At 34.5% G+C, this 25,492-nt stretch overlaps 1 protein-coding gene across 1 annotated transcript in view; it reads left to right on the forward strand.

Annotated features, from left to right (window-relative positions):
* The window catches only part of LOC150110449 (proteoglycan Cow-like), a 200,455-nt gene that overhangs the window by 75,828 nt on the left and 99,135 nt on the right, over window positions 1–25,492 (forward strand). The window contains exon 5 of the mRNA XM_090399367.1: window positions 23,550–23,724. Coding sequence (XP_090255493.1) covers window positions 23,550–23,724 — 175 coding nt within the window. The remainder of the gene's footprint in view (window positions 1–23,549; window positions 23,725–25,492) is intronic.

A 25,492-nucleotide genomic window follows, 5' to 3' on the forward strand; every position in this document is an offset into this window, starting at 1 on the left:
TGGAACTTTAGTCTCTTCTCTTCTAGAGAGCTTTTATTCCTTATTGAGTTCACACAGGAGAAAGAATAATACAAAACAAAAGTGCTCTATTTGATAGCAACATAAAACAAGCAAATTCTTCTTGCATCTTAAGATCACAGAATACTGAAGATCTCCTTCAACCAAGACACTTCTGTAACTTTACTTTCTGTAAAGTTGCTGCAAGCTCCATTGAATTCATTCATCTTCAAGGCCCACCTTTCCTGAGTGGGTTGTGGGGAAGCAGCTGCTAGAGGAACTTCCAATGGTCACTATCCTCCACCACCAAGCTCAGGTGTTCTGGTGGGACTCCCAAATGTGTCCACCCAAGGTTTTGGATATAATCTATCCAGCGAGTCCCTGGCCTTCCACGTGGCCTCCCACCCTCTGGCTTGGCAAAGAGGGCCTGCTGAGGGAGCCTCTCTTGTGACATTCTGATCAGGTGCCCGTACCAATGTAACAGTGATCTCTCAACATGGAGAAGCAACGGTTGAGTATTGAGGGTTCCCGAGTTGCAGCGCTTCTGACTCTGTCGAGTCTTGTCAGCCCCAACCCCCTCGAAGGAACCTCATTTCAGCCGCTTCGATACAAAATAAATAACGGAAAAAACTCACGTAGAAAGATTATTTAATAGTATAATTTTCGCCTGTGACACAGGCGAAAATTATACTATTAAATAATCTTTCTACATGAGTTTTTTCCGTTATTTATTTTGTATCGATATGTCTACTCACGGTATACCTCTTTTAAAACTTATTTCAGCCACTTGGATTCGTGTCTGCATTCTTTCGGTCATTACCCAACTCTCTTGACCATAGGTGAGGATGGGGACATAGATTGTATTGAAGACAGCCAGCTTTGCCTTCTGGCTTAACTCCTGCTTCAATACTACCGAACAGCTAAGCTCCCGCAATATTGCACTTGCTGAGCCAATCCGAGTATCTAGCTCTTCGTCCCACTTTCCATCACTTGTGAATATGGACCCAAGGTATTTAAACTTCTCCACCTACCTCAGTGGGACTCCACTCACATGTAGGGCGCACCGGGATGGTTGTGTTGAGACCACAAATGTTTTAGTTTTGGCCACATTGATCTTCATTCAGGCTTCTGCACGAACAGCTAAAAACCTATCCAGGGTCTGCTGGAGGTCATTGAATAAACTACTAAAAACTAATCCATCACTTTAGAATGAATTAACTTTTTTTGTGAAAGTCTGAACATCGTCTTAAAACCTTATCAACACTTCAGAACAACCTTGCCTTCTATATGAAAGCATCTGAAGAAGTAATTAAAACATGTCAACAGTTAGAAATCACTAAGACTTAGAATCCTAAATGAAATAAACTTTACTGGGCCCATTCTGTGTGAACTGGAAATCAATAAAAAAAATTCCTTTCAGCTTCAACTGAAATAAATCTTATATGTCAACTGTGTTGTGAATGGAGAACCTATGGAACAAGTAAAACATTTCAGCTACTTAGGCACGATTTTTAGTGAAGATGGTAAATTAAATATAGAAATAGACAACAGAATCAGCAAAGCTGGTATGGTGGGAAGTCAATTGAATAAATTCATATGGAATAAGAGAGAAATTAGTCAGAACACTAAATTAGCCATATACAAGACAGTGTTCAAACCAGTTTTAACTTATGGATCTGAGAGTTGGGTCAGTAGTAAAACACTTGCCCAAAGACTAGAGACCGCAGATATGAGAGTCCTGAGAAAGATTATAGGCGTGAACAGATGGCATCAATGGCAATATCATATTAAAAATGAGGATGTTAGGAAAGAACTTGACATTGTCAGCATCCAGGAATGCGTTAGCAGAGCTAATCTCAGGTGGTATGGTCATATGGTCACTTAAACAGAATGGGCGAAGAAAGATTAGCAAAACAAGTGTTCTCTGCCAGGTTGGCAGCAAAATGACCCAGAGGAAGACCAAGATATAGGTGGATTGATACAGTACAAAGTGCCTTAGATGATAGAAATATAAGATCTGATAATATTGGAGTCTTGACAAGTAACAGATTGATTTGGAGGAAAATTGTAGATAGGAGGTTAGTAATGATATACTTTTTTTCATGTAGTACTATCATATCCTGTACACCCCTTGAGGGTACATGTCAGGAATTTGATGATGATGGATTAATGACTACTAAAACTTATCTCTTTATAACAAGGATATCTTCTTTCTGTCTTCTATTTCTAATTATTCTTCTTATTTCTGTCCAGTCTTTATATATTGAAGACATAAAAACGTCACAGTTTTCTGTTACTGTATTCCTTTTCTATTTCATGAGCAGATGAATGCTTAGCAATGTATCTGAATGCCAGATACTAAAAGCTATAAATTCCAATGGTTTGGTAACAAAAGAGGTAGTACTATTAACAATAAAATGTTAATAGTATTACCTCTTTTGTTACCAAACCAATAGGATTGATATTAATGGGTTATTTATTAAATTAAAATTTGAAAAATAATAAATCGGACATACCTGGATAATATTAAAGATCGTGATGATGGTGATATTGAGATGAACTTTTCTGATGATTTACTAAAATGGCCAATACACCACATAATGTTGGCTAGTTTTCTTTACTACATTTTTTGTTTTTGTATTTTATTTAGCTCATAATTTTATAATCTTTAAATCCCTTGCCTTCCAAAATTTCACCTACGTATTACTATCATCCTGATATTCATATTATCCGGTTATGAGATTTATTATTCTTTCAGATTTAAACTTTAATTTGATAACTAACTCATTAATGTAAAGCCTACTGGTTAGTAACAAAAGGAGTAGCTCCATTAACAATAAAGCTTAGCTTTTATTATTTATCTGGCATCTATGACATAAGACACAAGTTTTCAAAATATTTCAGTTATAGTAGGATGTTTTATTGTTGCCGTGCTGAAAAGCAGCATTCTTATAAATCCTCATACCAAGCATAATTCAGCTCTGTTAAAATTGCCACAAATATTATCATGGTTTATATGTACCTTATTACTTTAATCATATTCAACATAAGTTTGTCTCCTTTCATATTTATTACCCATGCAAGAGATATGATATAACAGAATTACTTTTAACTCTGTTTTGAAAGAGTCCATAAACAAGCACTCCAATTTTCTGGCTCCATAAACTTCATTTGTTTCTCTGAAAGAAAGTTATCTTCATCATGACATTAAAAATTCCATTCTTTACTTTATGATATGAAGCTGGGATTTTGTTTGTTTTTCTGAAAACAGAAATTTTTCATTTCTGTATAAATAAGGTCTGTTTTTTAAGGTCAGATCCAGGGAGTTTAGATTGTTTCAATAAATTCACTGGTCTAACAAGATTAATTTCCTCTGTTTGATTAAATAAGGTTTGACAACTTCATAAATTTCTTTATTTAATGATGATGATGACGACTTTCTCTGCACATCATTTGTAGCAAAAGGCTTATCTGTTGGTACCTAATATCTTATGGTGGGGGACGGGGCTGTTAGATCCACAAGGGTGAGGTTCTAGTTTTATGTCAGATTCTAAGTTTGGATAAGATATTAAATGCTTGATTTTTTATAGAAAATCTAGATACATTCATTTAAAACTAGCAAACTGTTATATACTCTTTTGTCATGATAAAAAGAATATGTGACAGATCATTGGCCAAACGAGTGCACCATGGACATGCCAAAAGCCATTAACTCTTCCCTGAATCCACTAAGTCAAAATAACTAATGTAACAACAATCTACTTTTATTCCCCCCCCCGTTATTTTACAGCTAACTCTTAAATGCCACAGTAATAAAGAAACAAAGATTGAAAGATGCACTTAGTGCAAGTGCAAACTCTAACACTGAGTTTCATTATTCCTTGAGGTACGATTGATTCAGATGATCAAACTGTGCTTTCAAACTGCTTTTTGGCTTGCAAGTCAGAATAGCTGTGACCATTTAAATTTTTGGGAATTCTGACTAATATATGATAAAACATTCAAAAAAAAAAAACCTATGTAAAGGATATATATTTATAAGGCAAAAAAAAAAAATCCTTAAGTGAGGTAATTTTTTATTGTAGATTTGGGTTCAGCACTTCAAAATATCATATTGACTATTCATTGGAATGAAAACAGTATAGAGGAATGCATTTAACAACAGTTTAAAACCTCCCATATTCCGATATATTGCTTTCAATATAGGTTTTTCATTCTATCTTCAGAGGTGCAGTATAAATTGTAATGTGCACACAGGCAACACCATTTGTGTGCTCATTTCTTGTGGTGTCTATGAAAATAGTTCTTGTTACCTGGTATCTTACTTGACTGTAGTCTAACTTACCAAAAACATTTGCGGAAAAGCTAAGTTAAAGATATCTGCTAGGAACAACATCATAAACAAGCTAGACACAACTTGGGGTTGTAATGCCTCTACTCTTTTCCCTGTTGCTGAGTACTGTTCACCAGTTTGGAGCCAAAGTTACCTCACACCTCTCATGGATGCACAGCTTAACATAACAGTGAGAACCATCTCTGGTATCTTAAAATCTACTCCTGTCTCAAGGCGTGATGTGGGAAAGAACAGGTGTTCTTTCTTACAGTACCCCTTCATGCTTCAGAAGAGAAGATATTGTCAAAGACATTTGACTAAGACAAAGAAATTTGCTTTATTTGCAAATCAGAAATAACACGTACCTTCCTATCAGGTGAGATGATGGTTTCCTGGACTCCTGCAGAAGATTCTGGGGGGGGGGGGATTCTGGAATGAATGACAAAAAAGTACCTGATTATACTGATCTAACTATTGAACCTCCAGGATTCAATCTATCTCAAAACCTCTGGAGGTTTTGAGATAGATTGAATCTGATCCTAAACAGATTCAGGATCAGACAAGGTTACTGTTGCCCACTTATTACATCTTTGGAGAATTTCACAATCACCTTTTGTGTATGGGCAGGGGCTGTGCAGACTTAGTCATCATATCAGTGATGACTGCCCCACACACTCCTTCCCTTGAAGTCTCAGGAACTTTCATTTACTCCCATACAGTACAATCGATTTGGTAGCTGAACTCCCAGTCTGTATGTAGATTTGCTCATTAATTGTATTTTTCCCTGCATGCTAAATAAATAAGCAACACAAAGTGAAACTGAATCAACTTAGTGTGTCATAGCCAGGAAAAGTACCCTCTGTGGACATCAGTAGGAAGCCGGAAGCCTTGGTTATGGGATACCTAAGAATTAGTTTCCTGTACCTTGGGATGTTTCTTGCAGTCATATTTATTTTAAGGTAGATTGTGTTTTAGAGTAACTGTAGCCTTAAAAAAAAACACTCTTTTAATTTTGCTGTGATGAAGCATGATAGTTTTCTTCAGTTTGATTCTGTGACAGAGTCCAAGATATGGTCATCTAAACCTGTAGGTATAGTAGCAGATAGGATCAGATTTATGTATTGTGGGCTGTATACTACAACACATATGGAACTGTAAAAATAATACTTATTTAAAATTATGAATCTTTTTATAATTGTTCCTCTACATTAGTATATTATTAGTTTTGCTTTTGTAACACATATGTTGAAAGTTTATTTTTCACTTGGTTAGAGTATAATAAATTTAGTTTAATCCTTTATCCAAGTGTGAGCAAACAAAGTTTGCACCTGAAAGTATCTTCAGGACTGGGGTAAGGTGGTACAACACCAGGGCACTCCTTGCAAAGGTGGAGCAAGCTACCAACACTTCTATCTCAGTATCTCCCATAATGCAAAACACATCTCCTTGCGGATATGTCTAATGTTATGCATTAAGGGAAGGGCCACACCCAGACTAGTTTCGACCTTTATTGAGGTCTCTTCAGTGGGAGCCAGGCCCAAGTGGAGATACCAGGCAGAAGCATTAGCAGGTCATCTCTCACAGAAGCATTAGCAGGTCATCACTCCTATAGGTCTCACAGAAGCATTAGCAGGTCATCACTCCTATAGGTCTCACAGAAGCATTAGCAGGTCATCACTCCTATAGGTAGAGATGACCTGCTAATGCTTCTGCCTGGTATCTCCACTTGGGCCTGGCTCCCACTGAAGAGACCTCAATAAAGGTCGAAACTAGTCTGGGTAGTGGCCCTTCCCTTAATGCATAACATTAGACAAATCTGCAAGGAGATGTGTTTTGCATTATAGGAGATACTGAGATAGGAGTGTTGGTATCTTGCTCCACCTTTGCAATGAGTTGCCTGGTGTTGTACCACCTTACCCCAGTCCTGAAGATACTTTCAGGTGCAAACTTTGTTTGCTCACACTTGGATAAAGGATTAAACTAAATTTATTATATTCGTAACACATATGATCAGCACTTACGATGTGCCCATTATTAATTAGTAAAAATGAAATGTAAAGCATTTGAAATTGATATACTTACTAGATTCTGATGGTGGGAATAATTTCAATCCTTTTATTGTAATTTATATTTGTTAAGTGTTGAGATCTTTTGTTCTTTGTGAAGACATTCTCCTGATGCTAAAGAAGACAATGTGTCAGCCATTACTACATGACTTCTTGCTTGCCATTTACATGAAGTGTGTATGCTCACTGAGGAAATTGATGGGTAATTGCAGCTGACACAAAGAGAGAGAGAGAGAGTATTTGGCACCATAATAACAAGGAAAACAATTAGAGAGAAAGAATAAAAATTTGAGAACGGCAGCCAGAGAATTTTGTTCTTACGAAGTTTTTAAGAAAACATGACAGTCGAGAGAATATTAATAGAAGATTCCGAAAAGGAATCGTAGCACTGCTAAACTTGAAACTAGAAGAGTTGAGACTATCAACAAGTGTTTAGTAAATAAATGAAGAAATTGGAATTGATGTGCTAATTCAATGTTCGAGGAAATGGTGAATGGAAAGTTTTATCTTCTATCTTAAGGATGCCAGATCTATTTGTTATTCTACTGGAAAAATTGCTGGAATTAGTGAAATCTGAAACTGTAAAGTGACTTTACATGAAGAGCTCTACTTAGATATGTTGTTTATGAAGTAGCAGAAGAAACTTCTTTCTCTGGTACAAAAATTGGCAATTTGTGCATCAAATTGAACTGTGAAAGGTCAGTGAAACAGGAGGAATGATTGAAAAAATCGTATGCTAAATAAGGAAATTTAAAAAAAGGATCCCATGGAAGTAAAGAAGTAGTCTATGTTTCTAGGAAAGGGTCTAACAAGAAAACTAACTGTGATAAACATTTTGTTTTTATACAACAAAATGTTCATCGGAGTCAGTATTTAGTCTGGTAGACATGATTAAGTATATGCTAAGCAAACCAGTTATTAGAAAGAGTTACAGAGTGAATTATCGTATTCTTTTAAGATAAGGAGATATCTAAAGTGTAGACTTATTTTAGGCCTTGGATCCGGTTATTTTTGTAGTTATTTATGCAATTTTATTTAAAATGTATATAATGTTTTAGTTTCATTAAATGTATATTTTTATCGGTATAAAACAATCTCTTTACAGAGAATAAAAAATGGCCTTTATATGAATATTATATTTATATAATATATTATTAAAGATTTTTTTTATTTGCTTGCACATTAATTGCAATAAATATAATTGCAGTTCTAGTATAGTTGAACTAGGGGCTCCGCTCCCTGACGCCTATGACACCCAAACCCCCCCGTGTTCCGGACTGGTAGGCCGGTTCTCCTTGAATTCCGATGACTCGAATTTTGAAGACTCGACACTCAGGGCAGCCCCTGAGTTTCAAAATATTTCAAATAACTAGGCAAAAACGTTACACAAAAATGTTACAGCCTACATCCGTTTCAAGCCAATGTCACATCTGTTGCCAATTTCAGCTTATCATTTTATAGTATAGAGTAGATAATAAAAAAAAGTAAACAATTAAAAAAAATTTTTTCTACATTTTTCGTAAGCAACATAAGCAAGCTCATCTGTTATATCACCAAGTGATAAGTATGAAGTATATCTTTTTCAGTGCACAAAATAGTGAGTGGCAATTGTTTTTCATGTCATTTTTATCCTTATTTCATTCTTTATTCATTTCAATGGGAAAAAAAAAAAACTTTCTCCATAACAATTTGTAATCATTAAAATTAAAAATCAGTCTCACTATACTTTTAAATATTAGGAAAGTTTCTCTATTTTGTCCTGAAATATTATATTGTATAAATCACAATCGGATATTTTTTTTTCTACATAGTTTTGATGAATGTATTTGTGAAATTAGTTTTATTTCATTCCCCAGATTTTAATCTTTAGGTTCAGGATATTATTATGAACATAAAGATTAATGTTCTTGTGGAATATTTGTATTTTGAATATGTTTACCTTATAGTATACAGTCATCCCTCTACTTACATCTGGGTTCCGTTCCATCTATCCAGCAGGACGCAAGTCGATACATTAAATGAGAGTTATATGAGTTAGGGACTTGACCGTGATTAGTATACTGTCATTTTAATTTTTAAACCTTAGAAAAAACTGTATACTGTGCATTACTGCCACTGTAAAATGGGAGAATAATCTTCCTCCACAATCACATATCTTCATTACCTTTCCTATGTGAAGGACTAGGTGGCTGCAGCTCTTCTGGTGCAACTTTTTTTTTTTTTTTTAAGAAAATGTCCCATTGCTTATTCCTCTTCTTCTTTTCATCATAAATTTATTTATAAACAAGCAAACGCATCATGTACTTTCATTTCTACTAATAAGTAGCGTTCAGCATTGGAGTCCATGTCTTCAGCCATTTTGAGAACATCGCTAACTGCAGAAAACACTTTTGCAAGATCCTTCACTGTAAATTGTTTAACTACTTCTTCTCATTTCTCTTTTCCCTCTTCCTTTTCTCGTTCTTCCTCTCTGCAACACATTTTTCCTCCAGTTCGACCAATTCTTCGTTGGTCAACCCTTCAGGGGCATTTTCTATGAGTTGAACTATGTTGTCATAATTCACTTCGAGATTCAGATTGTTTGCTAGGCCCTATTAATTTAAAAATTAATAGGGCCTAGCAAACATTTAAAAATTTAAAAAGATCTTCATTTTTTTCAAAACTTCCAAAATTGTGCACAAATCTTTTTAATGTCTTTTTCTATGTGGCACTCATACATTGAGAGGTCACTTCATCCCAATATTTTTAATATTGCTGTGGTTTAAAATTGAATGCTTTCCAGAATTGTATAAGAGTCATCACTTGCTTTAGTGGCAGAAATGGCTTGTGAAAAAGTTCTTCGTAGATAATAAGCCTTAAATACTGGAAGAACTCCCTGATCCATTGGTTGGATCAATAAAGTAGTGTTTGGAGAGAGAAAATGACCATGAACTTGGTGAGGATCATACATATAAGATGGATGACCTGGAACATTATCTAGACTTAAACTTTTAAATTATACATTTTCTTTCACACAGCTTTCCATTTTGCTTGCATAACATTGATTCAGGCATCTGCAAACAGTTTTTGAGTCATCCATGACTTTTTATTGCTCCGATAATGAACCTAAAGAGTATGCTTCCTAATGTTTTTGAAGGCTCGTGGATTCTAACTGTGCCATAACATACAAATGGATTCAGTTTATATCCAGCCACATTACCCCCTAACAGAATCGTAATATGGTCTTTAAGAGCTTTGAAACCAGACACAGATTTTTTTTTAACATTTTGTGGCTGAATGTCCACTCGGGCATTTTTTTTTCCAACACAAGGAAGTCTTCCATATTGAATATTTGCTGTGGCAAATAATTTTCCTCCTTAATAATTTTATCCAATTTCTCCAGGCAGCTTTCTCATCAGCACTTGAAGAATCGCCATACATTTTCACATTATGAGTTCATGAGATTTAAGCAGCAAAATGCTGCTTAAATCTCATGAACTAACTGAAAGAAGCGTTGAATTTGGAGGAAGCAGGCCAGCCATAATCTGGCCTGCTTCCTTCTTTAACATGTTGAAGAGACTTAGTGCCTTAGCAGTTATGGTCATAGTGCTAAGGGATATGTGTTTCAGGTCCTCTATCCATGATGCAAGTAGCTTTTCCATATCACTGATAGGAACTTGTCGTTGCTTTGCCACTATCGTCGATTTAATAGAAACAGATCCTTTCATAACCTCTATGATTTTATCCTTATTTTTCAAAATGGTCGTCACTGTAGAATGAGACCATCTGAAGTCGTTTGCGATCACACTGACTTGCTTACCAGCTTCTCATTGCTTTATAACTTACAACTTCGTTTCAAGATTAAATGCTTGCCTCTTTTTCTGTGATTCTTCACTAGGTTTTTTTGATTGGCCGTGTAGGGGCCATGCACAAAATATTGTGAAATATTTAATGATAAATACACATCATCATCATCATACGTGTCAAGAATTTAGGCCTAGTATGGCCTGTTCCGGCCTTAGAAGTCATCGTTGAATCATTTAAGAGGACGTCCTGGTTTTCTTTTCCTAATGGCTTGTACTTTAAGGCTTGTTTTGGTAATCTTTCTGTTTTCATTCTTTGAACGTGTTCCATCCATCTATGTTTATATTTTTTAATTTTTTCAATTACTGGTTCTTGGTTTAATTCTTTCATAATATCTTCGTTTCTTTTGTGATCAAATAGGGTATACTTTGCAGTTTTTCTCATAAACTTCATTTCTGCTGTTGTTAATCTTTGTTTGTCTTTTTGTTTTATTGTCCAGATTTTGCTTCCATACATTAAGACCGGTAGGGCTAATGTATTGTATACTTTTAGCCTGGTTTGTTTTTGAACTAGGTTTGGTTTAAATATAGAGTTAATTACTCCTGTTATTTTTAAATATTTTGCAATTTTTATGTTTATATCTTTTTCATTTTCATAAGTGATCATACATCCTAGGTAGTTAAATGAATTCACCTGTTCTAAGATCTTGTTATCTAATACTATTTTAGTTCTTGCTGGATCTTGTCCTTTAAAGGCCATAGTTTTTGATTTTTCCATTGATATTATCATATCATAATCTTTGGATATCTCATTTAGATTTAAAATAGCTTTCTGTAAGTTATCTTCAGAATTTGTAATTATTATTTGGTCGTCTGCAAAGAGGAGAGTGTTTAAGTTAACTGTAGGTGAAAGTTTAATTCCTTGATGTAAATTTTTACTCCATTTTATTATTATTTCATTTAAGTAGATATTAAAAAGAGTTGCTGAGAGGGGACATCCCTGTCGGACCCCTTGGTTTATCTCTCTTGTATATGATAGCTCATGATTTAATCTTATTTGTATTTGATTATTTTCATATATATTTGTGACAGCTTTTAGGATGTTATTTGGTATTTGTCTTTCTTTTAATATGTTAAATAATATGTTTCTTTTAACTTTGTCAAATGCTTTTTCAAAGTCAATAAATGCAATATGTGTTTCTAAATTATATTCTCTTCTTTTCTCTATTATTAATTTTAGGCAGAAGGCTGGGTCTATACATGACCATCCTTTTCTAAATCCATTTTGTACCTCTAGAATAAAGTTTTCGGAATATTTCATTAGTTTGTTATTTAAGATTCTGCTGTATATTTTGTAACATGAATTTAGTATACTGATACCTCTATAGTTTTTAGGGTCAACTCTATTACCTTTCTTAAAGATAGGAATCACAATTGCTTTTTTCCATTCTATTGGGGGAATACCAGTTGAGTAAATTTTATTTAAAAATAATAAGAGTCTTCCTTTGAATCTTGTTCCTGCGTATTTATATTGTTCTGACCCCAGCTTTTCTTCTCCAGGTGATTTTCCGTTTCTTGTTTCTTTCAGGCTGATTTCTAATTCTTCTTCAGTTATTTCCTTTTCATTTTCGTTAATTGTTTGCCAGTTGTCTTTTTTAAAATATTTGTCTGTCCACAGTTCTGTGTAGTAATTTAGAAATTCTTCTAATTTCAATTCAGTGTTTAATTTTATGTTTTCTTTGGTATCTGCATTTAGGTGTTTCAAAATCTTATACACATTGGGTCTTATTTTATATAAATCATGTTCTAAATTAGAAACAAATTTATTCCATGATTCTCTGTCTTTTTCTGACTTCTCTTTTAGCTATGGCTCTTATTCTTTTATATTCTCTTTCATCTTCTAATCTTTTACTGCTTAACCATTTGTGATAGGCTTCTTTTTTCTTTTTGATTATTTCTTTGATTGTATCATCCCAGATCTTCAGTTTTTTTCTTTTATTGAATTTTTTGGTCTTTCCTAAGCTTTCATTTGCTGCTGCATTTAGTATCGTTTTTATATTAAGCCATTCTATTTCTATTTCTTCATTTTGTTTTATTTTATCTAGATACTGGTTAATTCTTTGTTCATATAGCCATTGTACATTTGTGTCATTCAATAGTCTAGTTTTATAAACAAATGTTTCAATTTTTCTTTCTGTTCTTGTTACTTGTAGCCAATGATAAATACACAAATAACCTATTTCTCAAACACGAAATCGACAGAGGAACTGTTGAAGACATGTGCAGACTGCTGAGGGAGGTTGCCACTATATGTGTTGTTGCCACTTCACATGATGCATTGCTGCTAAATAGAAATCTTTTTACTATACGTTTGCTTGCGTCTTGTTCAAAAGTATAGTTGAAAATGTTATTTATTCCTTTATAGGATCATGGACGTATCTTCGAAAGGCGTAAGTAGAGGGATGATTGTACTTAAATTCACTAAAAAAGAAATGCTTTTGTATTTTAGTGTTATTATTGTCATCATACCTCCATGGATTCAACCGACTTAATGCCAGAGGTACCAATCTCTCTCTCTCTCTCTCTCTCTCTCTCTCTCTCTCTCTCTCTCTCTCTCTCTCTCTCTCTCTCTCTCTCTCTCTCTCTCTCTCTCTCTCTCACACACACACACACACACACACACACACACACACAGCTCATCATACCATGCCTTAAATGCATTCACTCTTTGTGCACTCACTCTCAGGCAATGTATTCCAGTCATTTGTCACTCTTTATGCAACCCCCCCCCCCACACACATCTTCATTATTCACAGCTTCCTGGGAGGAAGAGCCACGTGTTCTTCTGTCTCTCCACCCATTCTATGAAAAATATCATCCACATTAATCACGTAATAATCCCTTATCCTTCAAGGTAATAATCCCTTACCAACTTATATAACATCTCATCTCAATCGTGTCCCTTCTCTTCCTATCTCCTAGTCTCTGAAATTTGCATTCCCTCAATCTGCCTTCATATTCAACTCTGGATCCTTTCCAACATCTCTTCATCCTTTTGCAAACTAGGTGACCAGTTTTCTCCAAAGCAATCTCTATGCAGTCTGATCAAAGCCTTATACAACAGAATCATAACATCCTTACTTCTACATGCCAGTATCCTATGCATCATTACCATCTTCTCTGCTTCCTCACAATTTTAGGAAAATGTCACCAAAATTTTACAATACTTAGTCTTTATTTGAGTTGTAAGTCAGCAGTTAAAATTGAAGGGAGTACAGGAAGATGGTTTAATGTTAAATCTGGTGTGAGACAAGGATGTACATTATCCCCTCTGTTATTCATTATCTATATGGATCACATTATGAACGAAAGTGGTATTAAACATGATATCAAATTTGGAGATGTTAATGTCAGCTCTTTGCTTTATGCGGATGATGTTATACTTCTAAATAAATCCGCTACAGGACTGCAAGATTCTCTGACTAAATTGAATAACTGTTGTAATAGATATGGTATGAAGGTCAGCATTAAAAAGACAAAGACAATGAAAATAGGTAGAATTGTTGAAAATGTCAACTGTGTTGTGAATGGGGAACCTGTGGAACAAGTAAAACATTTCAGCTACTTAGGCACGATTTTTAGTGAAGATGATAAATTAAATATAGAAATAGACAACATAATCAGCAAAGCTGGTATGGTGGGAGGTCAATTGAATAAATTCATATGGAATAAGAGAGAAATTAGTCAGAACACTAAATTAGCTGTATACAAGACAGTGTTCAAATAAGTTTTAACATATGGATCTGAGAGCTGGATCAGAAGTAAAACACTTGACCAAAGACTAGAGACCGCAGATATGAGAGTCCTGAGAAAGATTATAAGCGTGAACAGATGGCATCAATGGCAATATCATATTAAAAAAGAGGATATTAGGAAAGAACTTGACATTGTCAGCATCCAGGAATGTGTTAGCAGAGCTAATCTCAGGTGGTATGGTCACTTAAACAGAATGGGCGAAGAAAGATTAGCAAAACCATTGTTCTCTGCCAGGTTGGCAGCAAAACAACCCAGAGGAAGACCAAGATATAGGTGGATTGATATGGTATAAAGTGCCTTAGACGATAGAAATATAAGATCTGATAATGTTGGAGTTTTGACAAGTAACAGACTTATTTGGAGGAAATTGTAGATAGGAGGTTAGTAATGATGTAAATTTTTTCATGCAGTACTATCATATCCTGTACACTCCTTGAGGGTACATGGCAGGAATTTGATGATGATGAATTTTAGATACCGATCCACTAACAATATCAGATCCCTCATCATCAACTCCTGTATGTTATCCCTAGTTTTATACTGTTCATCCCATCTCAAATTTTAAAACCTTAAAAAAACTCTGCAACTCCAATAATTTTTCCCATTCATGTAATCTATTCAAGTCCTCTTGAAAAGGCTACATCTCTTCTACTCGTCATAGTTCTTCCTAACTTTGCATCATCACTATTCAAACATATCATTTTTTTTTTTGTATGAATTATAAATTTATATATACAGTCGAGTCTCTTTTTATTCAGTAGATACGTTCCACAGAAAACCGCATATAAAAAATCTCACAAAAAAGGCCTAAATTTACATTGAAAAATTAGGGATACGATTCATAATTTTCTAAAACCACATAAAACCAAAGCAATGAATTAAAATAAACCTACAATCGCATAAAAAAAGTTTATGAAAAGTCGGGAAAATAAGAATGCCTAAGTTTGTTTTAAAGCTTTATTCATTTAATTTTATTGAAAAGTAACAATTTTTTTTTTTTTTTTTTTTACATTTTGTCATCAGAATTATCATCGCTATTAGACAATATTCGGCAACGTTTGCGAACTGGTGCAAAATCACTTTCATCACCAGAAGAGATAGTCAGCACATCAGATTTGTATGGTAAAGGAAATGGTTCTTCACAAACAGAATTAGCTTCACCCTCGTTCTGTGCTGATTTTTTTCTTCTGACAATGTAATCGGTGATTAAACTTTGTGATGATGATTTCACTAATTTTTTATATACACCTCGTGATATCCAGACATACAGTTCTTCAGCTCATGTTGGAATTTAAAGGCTTGTTCAAAATTTGTGTCATTAACAAGAAAATGATTTTCCAATTTATTGCACAGTTCAAGACTTTCTCGAATTATATTTGCAGTGAGGGGGACAGGTTTTTCTTCTGCTTCACTATCATTTTCTGGATCTTTGACGATATCTAAAGTTAATCGATATCCAATAATATCATCACTTAAGGCATTATCCACAAGCAATTTGTCTACATCGTTCTGACTAAATGTATCAAAACCTTCTCCACCAATTTCATGTGCCAAAATAATGATTTTAGCTGATGATGTAGACGTTTGCATGGTTGCACTGTTTGCAACACATTCGGGCCAAGCTGCTTTCCAGCAGGCATTTAAATTTTGTGGTCTTATTTCAGCAATAGCAGATGCAACATGATTTAAGCAGTCCAAAATAGAAAATTTTTTCCATGTCAGTTACTGTTAATGATTCATTTTCTAGTTTATCGAATATAAATTGAAAAATGTGCTTAACGTAATATTTTTTAAAAGTAGCAATTATGCCTTGATCTAATGGCTGAATAATGCTTGTTGTATTGGGTGGAAAAAACACTACCTGCACATTTGGATGTTCTAAATGCGGATGACTTGGTGCATTGTCAACAATTAATAAAACTTGAAAAACTAGAGCTTTTTGCTTCATATATGTTTCCACTTCTGGTACAAAGCAATTATTGAACCATTCAGTAAATACAGCAGTTGTTACCCAGGCCTTTGTATTAGCCATCCAATATACTGGAAGCTGTTTTAGATCTTTGCCTTTTAGAGCACGTGGTCTTAGAAATCGATTTACTAGAAAGGGTTTCAACATTTGATCTCCTGATGCATTGCTACAAAGTAACAACGTCACTCGATCTTTGCTTGCTTTAAACCCACTTGCTTTTTTTCTCAGACTTTGCGATGTAAGTTCGACTAGGCATTTTCTTCCAAAAAACAATCCTGTTTTGTCAGCATTAAACACTTGATTGGGACAATATCCACTATCTTCAATAATTTTGGCTAGCTTCTCTTGAAAATTTTTGCTGGCTGCTTCATCTGCTGCTGAAGCAGCCAACAAAAATTTCAAAATTCAAAATTTATGTATTCAACACAGATAGTGCAACTTTAGCAGGCACTTATGTATCATGGGAAAGCGTCATTCTACGGTCTATTAGTATATAAAAAATCCACTATCTGAAGAAAAAACCATTTCCTACGCTATTTGGAAAACACAGAATTCAATGTAGCTCATACCTGGTTCTGTGACAAGCCCTGCCAATACCACTTCTTGGATGTCTCCTTCATACTCCATCCAAAAAAAAAAAAACGTTTCTCCTGCATTCTGGGCCATATCAGTCCACTTCTGTATCCAGCATCTATACCTCTCATGCAGTCTCCTTTTCCACCTTGATTCCCTCTCCCTTATATCCTGTCTGCCTTACCCTAATTTCTAATTTCAAAGAAACTGCTTGCCAGTGTTCATAATTTATTCTAAATGGATTTTCCATCAGTAATGAATATAGTTTGCTGAGATAAGAGTTCATAAACAAAATAATAGATCAGTCTGCAGCCATTGGTAATATTTAACATTCATGAGAATATTTTTCTCTGTTCTTTCTAATTCCCTCAAACCATTCGTACAATATCTGTTTTGTCCTTTAAACTTTTGGAATTTTTAAATGTATCATTCCATTGTTGACATTCTAAATGTTCCTTTTCTATCCAGTATGAAATATCCTTTGAAACAAAATCCCAAATTCATTACACTATGCATTTATAGTTTCTTTCAGAAAAGATAGGACTTTAGTGTCACCCACGTGGTTGGGCTTAGTATTGTATGATATTTGTGTGCATGTTACATTAATTGTTTTTGTAATCCCCGTAGATGTCCTAGTGACTAGGACGAAATATAGGAAGTATTAAATTCTATTTTAATTCTTTTTGAGTGTTGTAAAAAATCCACTATAGTACATTAGTGCCATGGATGAGTTAAAGACTCCCCCCCCCCCTATTTTTTTAAATGAATTTACACACACACACAGTTCTCAGCCTAACAATGAAAAAACAAATTTATAATTTCAAAATTATTTTTATTTTTCAACATAATCTTCCTTAAGACTAATACATATATTCCAGCGATGCTCCAACAGCATTATCCCATCCATGTAGTGGTTCTCAGTAAGATATGCAAAATATCCCTCTACAACTGCAATCATCTCTTAATTCGAAGAAAAACGCTGACCTGTGAAGAAGAGTTTTAGTTTTGGGAAGAGATAGAAGTCAGAGGGAGCCAGATCTGGGGAATGGGTGGATGTTCCAACAATTCATAGTGCAGATCCCTTAATTTTCCCATTGCCAAAACACCTTTGTGGACAGGTGCATTGCCTGATAAAAGATGATTTTTTCCTTCTGCAAACCGGGTCTTTTCTCATGAATTTTTTCACCTCATCTGGTTAAAAGATCGGAATAATATTCCCCAGTTATTGTTTTACCCTTTTCCAGAATAATTAATAAACAAAATACCTTAAGCATCCCAAAACACTGATGCCATGACCTTTCCTGCTGATGGAATCGACTTTGTCTTCTTTGGCGCTGAAACCGGCTTCTGTCCACTGTTTTGACTGCTGTTTGGATTCTGGTGTGTAATGGTGAATCCATGTCTCATCCATAGTAATAAATCGACGCACAAAATCAGTTTTATTCTTGTCAAAAACGCTCCAAGCACTGTTCAGAGATTTTCATGCGAGAACGTTTTTGATCTTCTGTGAGCAAGTGCGGCACCCATCTTGCGCAAAGCTTTTTCATATGCAATTCTTCATGCAAAATATATCCTACAAGTTCTTTTGAAATGCCTATAGTCTCAGCAATTTCATGTACTTTGAGACTCGCCTGTCATCCTATACAGTATCGTGCACTTGATCAACGATTTCTGGTGTTGTTTTACTTTTTGGACGTCCTTCACGTGGATCATCTTCAAGGCTGGTATGGCCATGTTTAAACTCGGCAGCCAATTTCTTAATTGTTGAAAATGAAGGAGAAGAGTGCCCATAAACTTTTATGAACTTCGAATGAATTTCTTTTGGCATTAAACCTTCTTTTACAAATAATTTTATAACCACATGATACTCAATTTTATCCATTTCAAGGGATACAGAAAACTTTTGTTTCAGACAGCTGTATAAAACAAACCACTTGATAGAATGATTTACAATTTCATATGGATGCTTATGACAGATATACCAACTCTGAAAAAAAAAAAATCTTGCTGATAGTGTTGCCATCTATGGTCACGGCTGAGAACTTTTCAGACCACCCTCATATACATACATATATATATATATATATATATATATATATATATATGTATATATATATATATATGTATTTTTTTTTTGACTAGTATCGACTCTGCTTGTAGACATATTTAAAAATTAATTTAAATATCTCTTACAAAATTGAGAGATGTATCATGGAATCAAAGGAGATAGTTCTGGACCCCATCACACATAAACAACAATATAAGCTACAGTTTGCTTGATGCCCACGCCGCAGTGATTGAGCTCTGCCGCTCTCGAATCAGTTGCCACTCACTTACAACTCACGCTAGTCCTGTCATGCGGACACCAGTTCAAATATGACAGTTGCCATTCCTATTTTGTTAATTTGAGAAGTCCATGTTTTTTACCTTGTTATTTTTTCAGTTTTTTGTTATTATTTACACACCTGAAGAAGTTGGTGTTCTGATGAAACTAGTAGTGTTATATTAAAGTTTTCTTTCTTTTTTTGGTGTGTTCTTAGTAAGTATAATTATTAATTTTTAAATATATATATATATGTATATACACACACACACTGCTTGAAAAGAAATCCTCGGATATCTCCCCATGGGCAAGGTATATCATGCCATGTAATGAGTTATATGTTTTTAGCCATTATAAATTGGAGGAATATGTTGCTCCCAAGTCAGTGTAATTGTGTCTGGATGAAATGACTGTAGGAAGGGAACTGATGGAGTTTGAAAGAGGCATTGATAAGATGTTATGCTCAAGGTCTATGTTTGGCAAATTGTTGACATATTGCCATCTGAGATCAACAATCAGTGATACCATACTGAGATGGAGTTGCAGTGGGTTAACTGCAAGTGTTACCCGCAGTGGATGACTCACTACACTCACTGAACATGATCATAGGGTGCTACGAAGATAATATGTAAAAACCGCATTCATCAGCCAACATATAATGTAGAGTTCTGGACACTGGTACACGAATCTGTAAAAACTTTCAGAATCAAGGCTCACAACGTTGGTTTCTGTGGTAGGACCACAATATGCAAGCCCCACATCAATCGAACCTTCATGCATCATCATCTTCAGTGGTGCAAAGAACATGTATAGTGGGACATGGAAGCTTGGGAAAGCTGTCATGGAGTAACGAATTATGCTACATCCTCTTCTGGGGGAGATAGGTGTGTGTGTGTGTGTGTCAGATGATAATACCAGCGAAATATCAGCTAATAAGTTAATATATATTTATTTTCTTATCATTTTGTATTCTGAATCAACACTGTTAAATAAATTAGCATGAATATAAATAGATTCATTACAGACAAATAAATATAAAAGTGAATATTGCAAAATGCTTCAGAAGATAGTAATGAAATTGACTGTATTCCCTTGCCATACTGAAAGCAAAAACAAAAGTATTTTTATTGCAGCAGTAATTCCATTACACGAATCATTACACCAACAACCTATTTACATATAATGGATGTGGGAATTTTATTCAAAGAATTTGATTATCTTGCATGTGATACTTCTAATTCTTTTAGAGGTTAAAGAGGCTGAAGGACCTATAAGCACATCGGTGCTGTGTCTGGGGGTATATGTGAGGAGTCAGAAGTTTGACTTTTTGAGAGCTGCAGGTTGTAGTTGTTTGGGAACACCTCTTGTAGTAGGTTGCTTCAGGGGACAGAGGTAGATGGAATAAAAAAAGGAAGAATAGCCGTTTGGTGTGTTTGCACAATAAAGAGATGCCAGGCAGCTGCTGCTCTTGTATTAATAGTTATTACAGAAAGTGAAGGAATAATGGTTGTCAATTCACTGGAGATCAATTGCAAAAGACACTCTAGGTTCCAAACCCAAAATAAACAAACAGTGGATAATCCAAGAAATCATAGCTACCATAGAAGAGAAAAGAGAGGCCAAGATACTTGTAAACCAACAAAACAATGAAGAGAATAGAGAAAAATACAGAGCACTAAAAAATAAAGTTGATAACCTATGCAAAAAAGCCAAAGAAAAATGGTTAGAAGAAAAAGCTAAGAATTGCCAAGAAGCATACCAACAAAACAACCTAAAAGTCTTCCATGATACTGTAAGAGAAATTACAAAGGAATTCTCAGCAAAAGCAGTAACAATGATAAACAACAAGATGACTGAAACCGGGAATATTGAATATATAAGAAAAATCTGGTGAAACCATTTTAAGACTATCTTCCACAAAGGAAACAAAACTACAATGCCAACAATAGAAGAAAATAATGATCACCCAAAAATTTTACAAGAAGTTAGATACGCAATAAAACAGATGAAAAACAATAAAGCACCAAGCATTGATACTATCCCTACTGAACTGTGGTCATATGGAGGCAGCATATCAATAGAATATTTAACAACCCTATTCAATAAAATACTACAAACAGGAGAGATCCCAGATGACTGGAGAACTGGAAAGATCATCCCAATATACAAGAAAGGAGACAAAAGAGACTGCAGAAATTACAGACCAATCAATTTACTCCCTCACACCTATAAAATATTCATAAGAATTATACAAAATAGATTAAAAAACACCTACGAAGAAATGATAGGCATAGAACAAGCTGGTTTCCGAGGAAACTATTCAACAATAGACCAAATTTTCACATTGCACCAACTAGCAGAGCTCAGCTGGGAAGACCACAAAGAACTATATCGTTGTTTTGTGGACTTTAAACAAGCTTTTGATAACATCAGCAGAGAAATCCTTCTTAAAATTCTACTAGAAAAAGCAATAGACAAATATATAATGCAGTTTCTGATAAAATATTACTCTAAGACAAATGCAATAATTAAAAAGGACACACTCACAACAGAACCCATAGAGATCTAAAAAGGAGTAATGTAAGGATGCCCATTATCCCCATGCCTATTCAACATATATTTAGAAGTTGTAAAGAAAGCAATAGACAATGAGCCTGGAATCAATGTCAACAGTTTAAACATAAATATCAAATATGCAGATGATCTCGTCCTTCTTGCAAGAACCCCATATGAACTACAAAAGTTGATCAACAAGCTAAACGAAACCTGTAAAACATATGACATGACAATAAATATACAAAAGACAAAAGTGATGAAAATAGGGAGGAACAAAACTACCATCTCAGCCACCCTAAACGGAGAACAAATAGAACAAGCAGACAACTTCATATACTTGGATCAAAACTAACAGAAACAATAGATGAACTCAAAACAATCAAACACAGAATAGCGATAGGATAAACCACCATGGGAAAATTACAGAAAATCTGGAAAACAAACAAGATATCTAAACAAGCCAAAATCAAATTATATGAAGCAATAATTATACCAACAGTCATCTATGGAGCAGAAGCGTGGACAGTTAAAAAAAGAGAGGAGAAAAAACTGCTGGCATTTGAAATGAAATGCTTAAGAAAAATAAATAGAACAAGTTGGATAGAAAAGAAAACAAACATCACAGTCAGACAAGAACTATTGTATAAAAAGACAATAATAGAAAAAATTAGAAAATAACTGAGATGGTTTGGACACACTGTACGCATGGATGCAGACAGACTTCCTAATGTCCTAATCAATACTTTTCCAACTGAAAAAAGAAGACCTGGAAGACCAAGAATTACCTGGCTGAAATTAATAAAGAACATATCGGGATGCAGAACATATAAGGAACTTTTTCGAACAGCAGGGAATAGAGAAGACTGGAAGATCCTGCTCAAGAGAAGACTCAACCCGTCTTAGACGGAAGAGAAGAAGATTCACTGGAGCAGTGACTATGGAAGTACCTGAAGAATAGACACACTGCTGAAACACATTGGCTGTGAGATAGAAGTTGAAGTGAATCTGTAAGAGAGGGATTATCTATGAGTTGAATTGCTCTCCTCTGAAACAGCAGCAAGAAGTTTTAGGCATTCCACTCCAAACATGTGAGCAGTATTCTAAGCATGGCCAGATTTAGGATTTGTATATAGTTGGTTATGTGTAAAACATCTTGATTGAAAAAGAATGCCTAGTTTTTTTTCGATGCTGGGGTAGCTGTTAATGTTGATGTATTTGTGCTAGGAGAGATTGGAGGTCAATGTTAGTCCAAGCAAAGCACTCTGGTCTTGTCTGGTAATTTGTGTATTACTGAAGGTGAGGGAATGTGAGCTGAGATTTGTTTTGTGAGAAAAGAGGCAAGAATGAGTTTTAATAGAATTGAACATGACCAGATTGTCCTTGTTCCATTGAAGGATAATATGTAGTTTAATATTTAATTACATGACACACACACACACACACACACACACAGAGAGTAGATCCCTGCTTTTATGACCTAACTGGTTCTGGAAAACCATTGTTAAGCAAACCTAGTAGCGTTGTGAATCATAACCTAATTTCTTATAGGTTCAATGTAATTAATAAAGGTTACATTCCTGGAAATGCAGTTATAATTATATAATACAACACTGAAATGGTGAACCAAAATATGAACAATATAAACAACCAAGGAGGCTTCCTTCTAGTACCATATAGGATGCTCTTTCTGGCTAGCACTCTAGACTTAGTCCATTCATTTCCACTTTATTTTGTTGTTGCTTGTATGTACATTACAGTTTATATTGCCCCTGATGATATCTCTGTGAGAGTGGAAATATTGGAGCATTAAACAGTTTTAATTCACATTCCTTTGTACTGTTTCCATTTCATGAAATGGTCATCATGAATTTCAACTGTGCATAAGCCTATATGCACAACTAGAGATAAACATCACCTCAGTTCATGTCAGTTACAAAAAAAAAAAAAAAAAAAAAAAAGTTGAAAGTTGTTGACCAGTGTTATCTCAGCTTCATATATGTATTGTACTTCATGTTAAAATCCAAGTTTCTTTGATATAAAAGCTAACTAGTGTAGTTTTATTCTATATTAGGACAGTTTTAATATGAGAATCTCAGTAAACTCCGGTAGTAATAGTAAAAGAACTGTTTCTTAGCAACAAAATCAGATGGAGAACGAATGAAAGAGAAGCAGATGAAGGACCGCTGGAACCACTATATGGCCAAGTACCACAACACTGTTAACAAACAACATAAACTCCAGAGGGTATTAAAACAAGACCCAAAGGCCACTGTCAGGCCAGATATTGAAAGAATTACATCAGGTGAAAAGTAAGCATTTGTTAAATATTGCTTCTTGGAAAGCACATTTAATTTTTTTTTGTCAAATTACATATGATTTATTTTCAAAGTTTTCTTATTAAACAGATGGAAATTTTGTACATAAAATTTACTTTGGAAGGAGTTATTAAAAATTTGGTGTGTGTGTGTGTGTGGTTTTTTCTTCTTTTTTTGTGTATTTGGTTAGAATTAAAGAGAATAGTCAAATATAAGCGAATAAGTTACATGAAAAAAGTTGAAATTTTTATTATAATAAATAGTTATTTCTTTCTGGTAAGCTTTTTAATACATAAATGTTTTATAATTTATGAACTTTCACTAAATTCTCAATTTTAATTCATTAGGATATTGAATTGCTGAATCTAAAGTATCTTTCATTGGGACATGTTAATGGTCTATTATGGTTTCAGAAAAAAAAACGTTGACCTGAAATTTGAGCCTTGAGTCAGGTGTTATTTTGCGTGATGTAATGATAAATCAGAGAAATGCATACGTTGTTTAAATCTATAAAATTTGTTCTATTTATATTTGATTTCATCTGAAATGTTTATAGGGTTTGTTTTAGAAACAATATCATGAAAATGGGGTTTTTCCATAGCTCTAGGCTGTCCAAAGAAAGACCATCACAGATTCAATTCTTGTTACCAACTAGAGAAACTTTTGCTAGTCCTTTCTTCAGCTGTTTTTTGAGTTGATATTTCACATGGGCAAATAGAGAAACTGATTTTAACCCTCCATCTCCAAAAATCAACTCTAGAACTTGCACTATTACTGACATTAATGTAGTTGCTGCTATCTTATGATAAAATGATTGGAGCAAAAGCACATTCACTTGTAACAGAAAATGCAGCAGTGCAGCATGATTGATTCAGTAAGATAACGACAATCAATTAACACTGAAGTCCAAATAAATGTAATATGGATACACACACACGTGTGTGTGTAGGGGGGGATTAATCATGACAAGCAGAGTCGTGCTTATCATGATTAATGATAAGCACGACTTTGCTCTTTATCATGCAACCATGATAAAGAGCAACCAGCTCCAGGTCTGAAAGGAATTTCTGGTTTACAATCTTAGCAAGGTCATATGCATATAGACTTGGGTGATATCCATGAAAAGTGTCTTTTTTTTCTCAGTTATCATCCAAATAAGGGAACTGTGTAAGTCAGTTTAGCATATTGATCTGATTTATTATGGGAGGAGCAGAAGAGATGGAATAGTAGATGGATTGAAGCTTCTTGTAGTATTTGTTTTGGATCATGACCATCTTGCCTATATCTGCCCTTTTTAATGAAAAGATTATTATTCTGTAAGGACATCATTGCTGCCATCTTCAAAAATGTCAGATTCAGAGGTAGAAGTTTTGCTTTGAAAATAACTTGAAATGCTTCAAATTGAATCCTGTTAGCTGTATCAGGAAGAAGAGCACATGGGGCTTTATCAGTAAAGTGAAAGAAGTTCATAAGTGGTACTTTCTTTAGTGAAATGGAATAGTCATGACCTTTAGACAGTACAAGTAATAAATCAGAAACAGCAAGAAATATTAATTTACCAATTTCTTGAATTTATAATGTTAGGGAGATGGAACATGGAAACAGTTGACCGATTGTTCAGGTTTCTGTTTGTCTGTCTGCAATAATATACACCCTGTTAGAAGATTCTTCCCCAATACAATGAAAAGCATGTCAGGAGAAAGTAATAATGCAAGATAATTATGAAAAGTGCTAATGTCTGCATTTATAAAGGTTTAACAAC

Source organism: Typopeltis vanoorti, chromosome 1, assembly GCF_054136105.1.
Source record: "Typopeltis vanoorti isolate ZY-2024b chromosome 1, IOZ_Tvanoo_1.0, whole genome shotgun sequence".
NCBI lineage: Eukaryota > Metazoa > Arthropoda > Arachnida > Uropygi > Thelyphonidae > Typopeltis > Typopeltis vanoorti.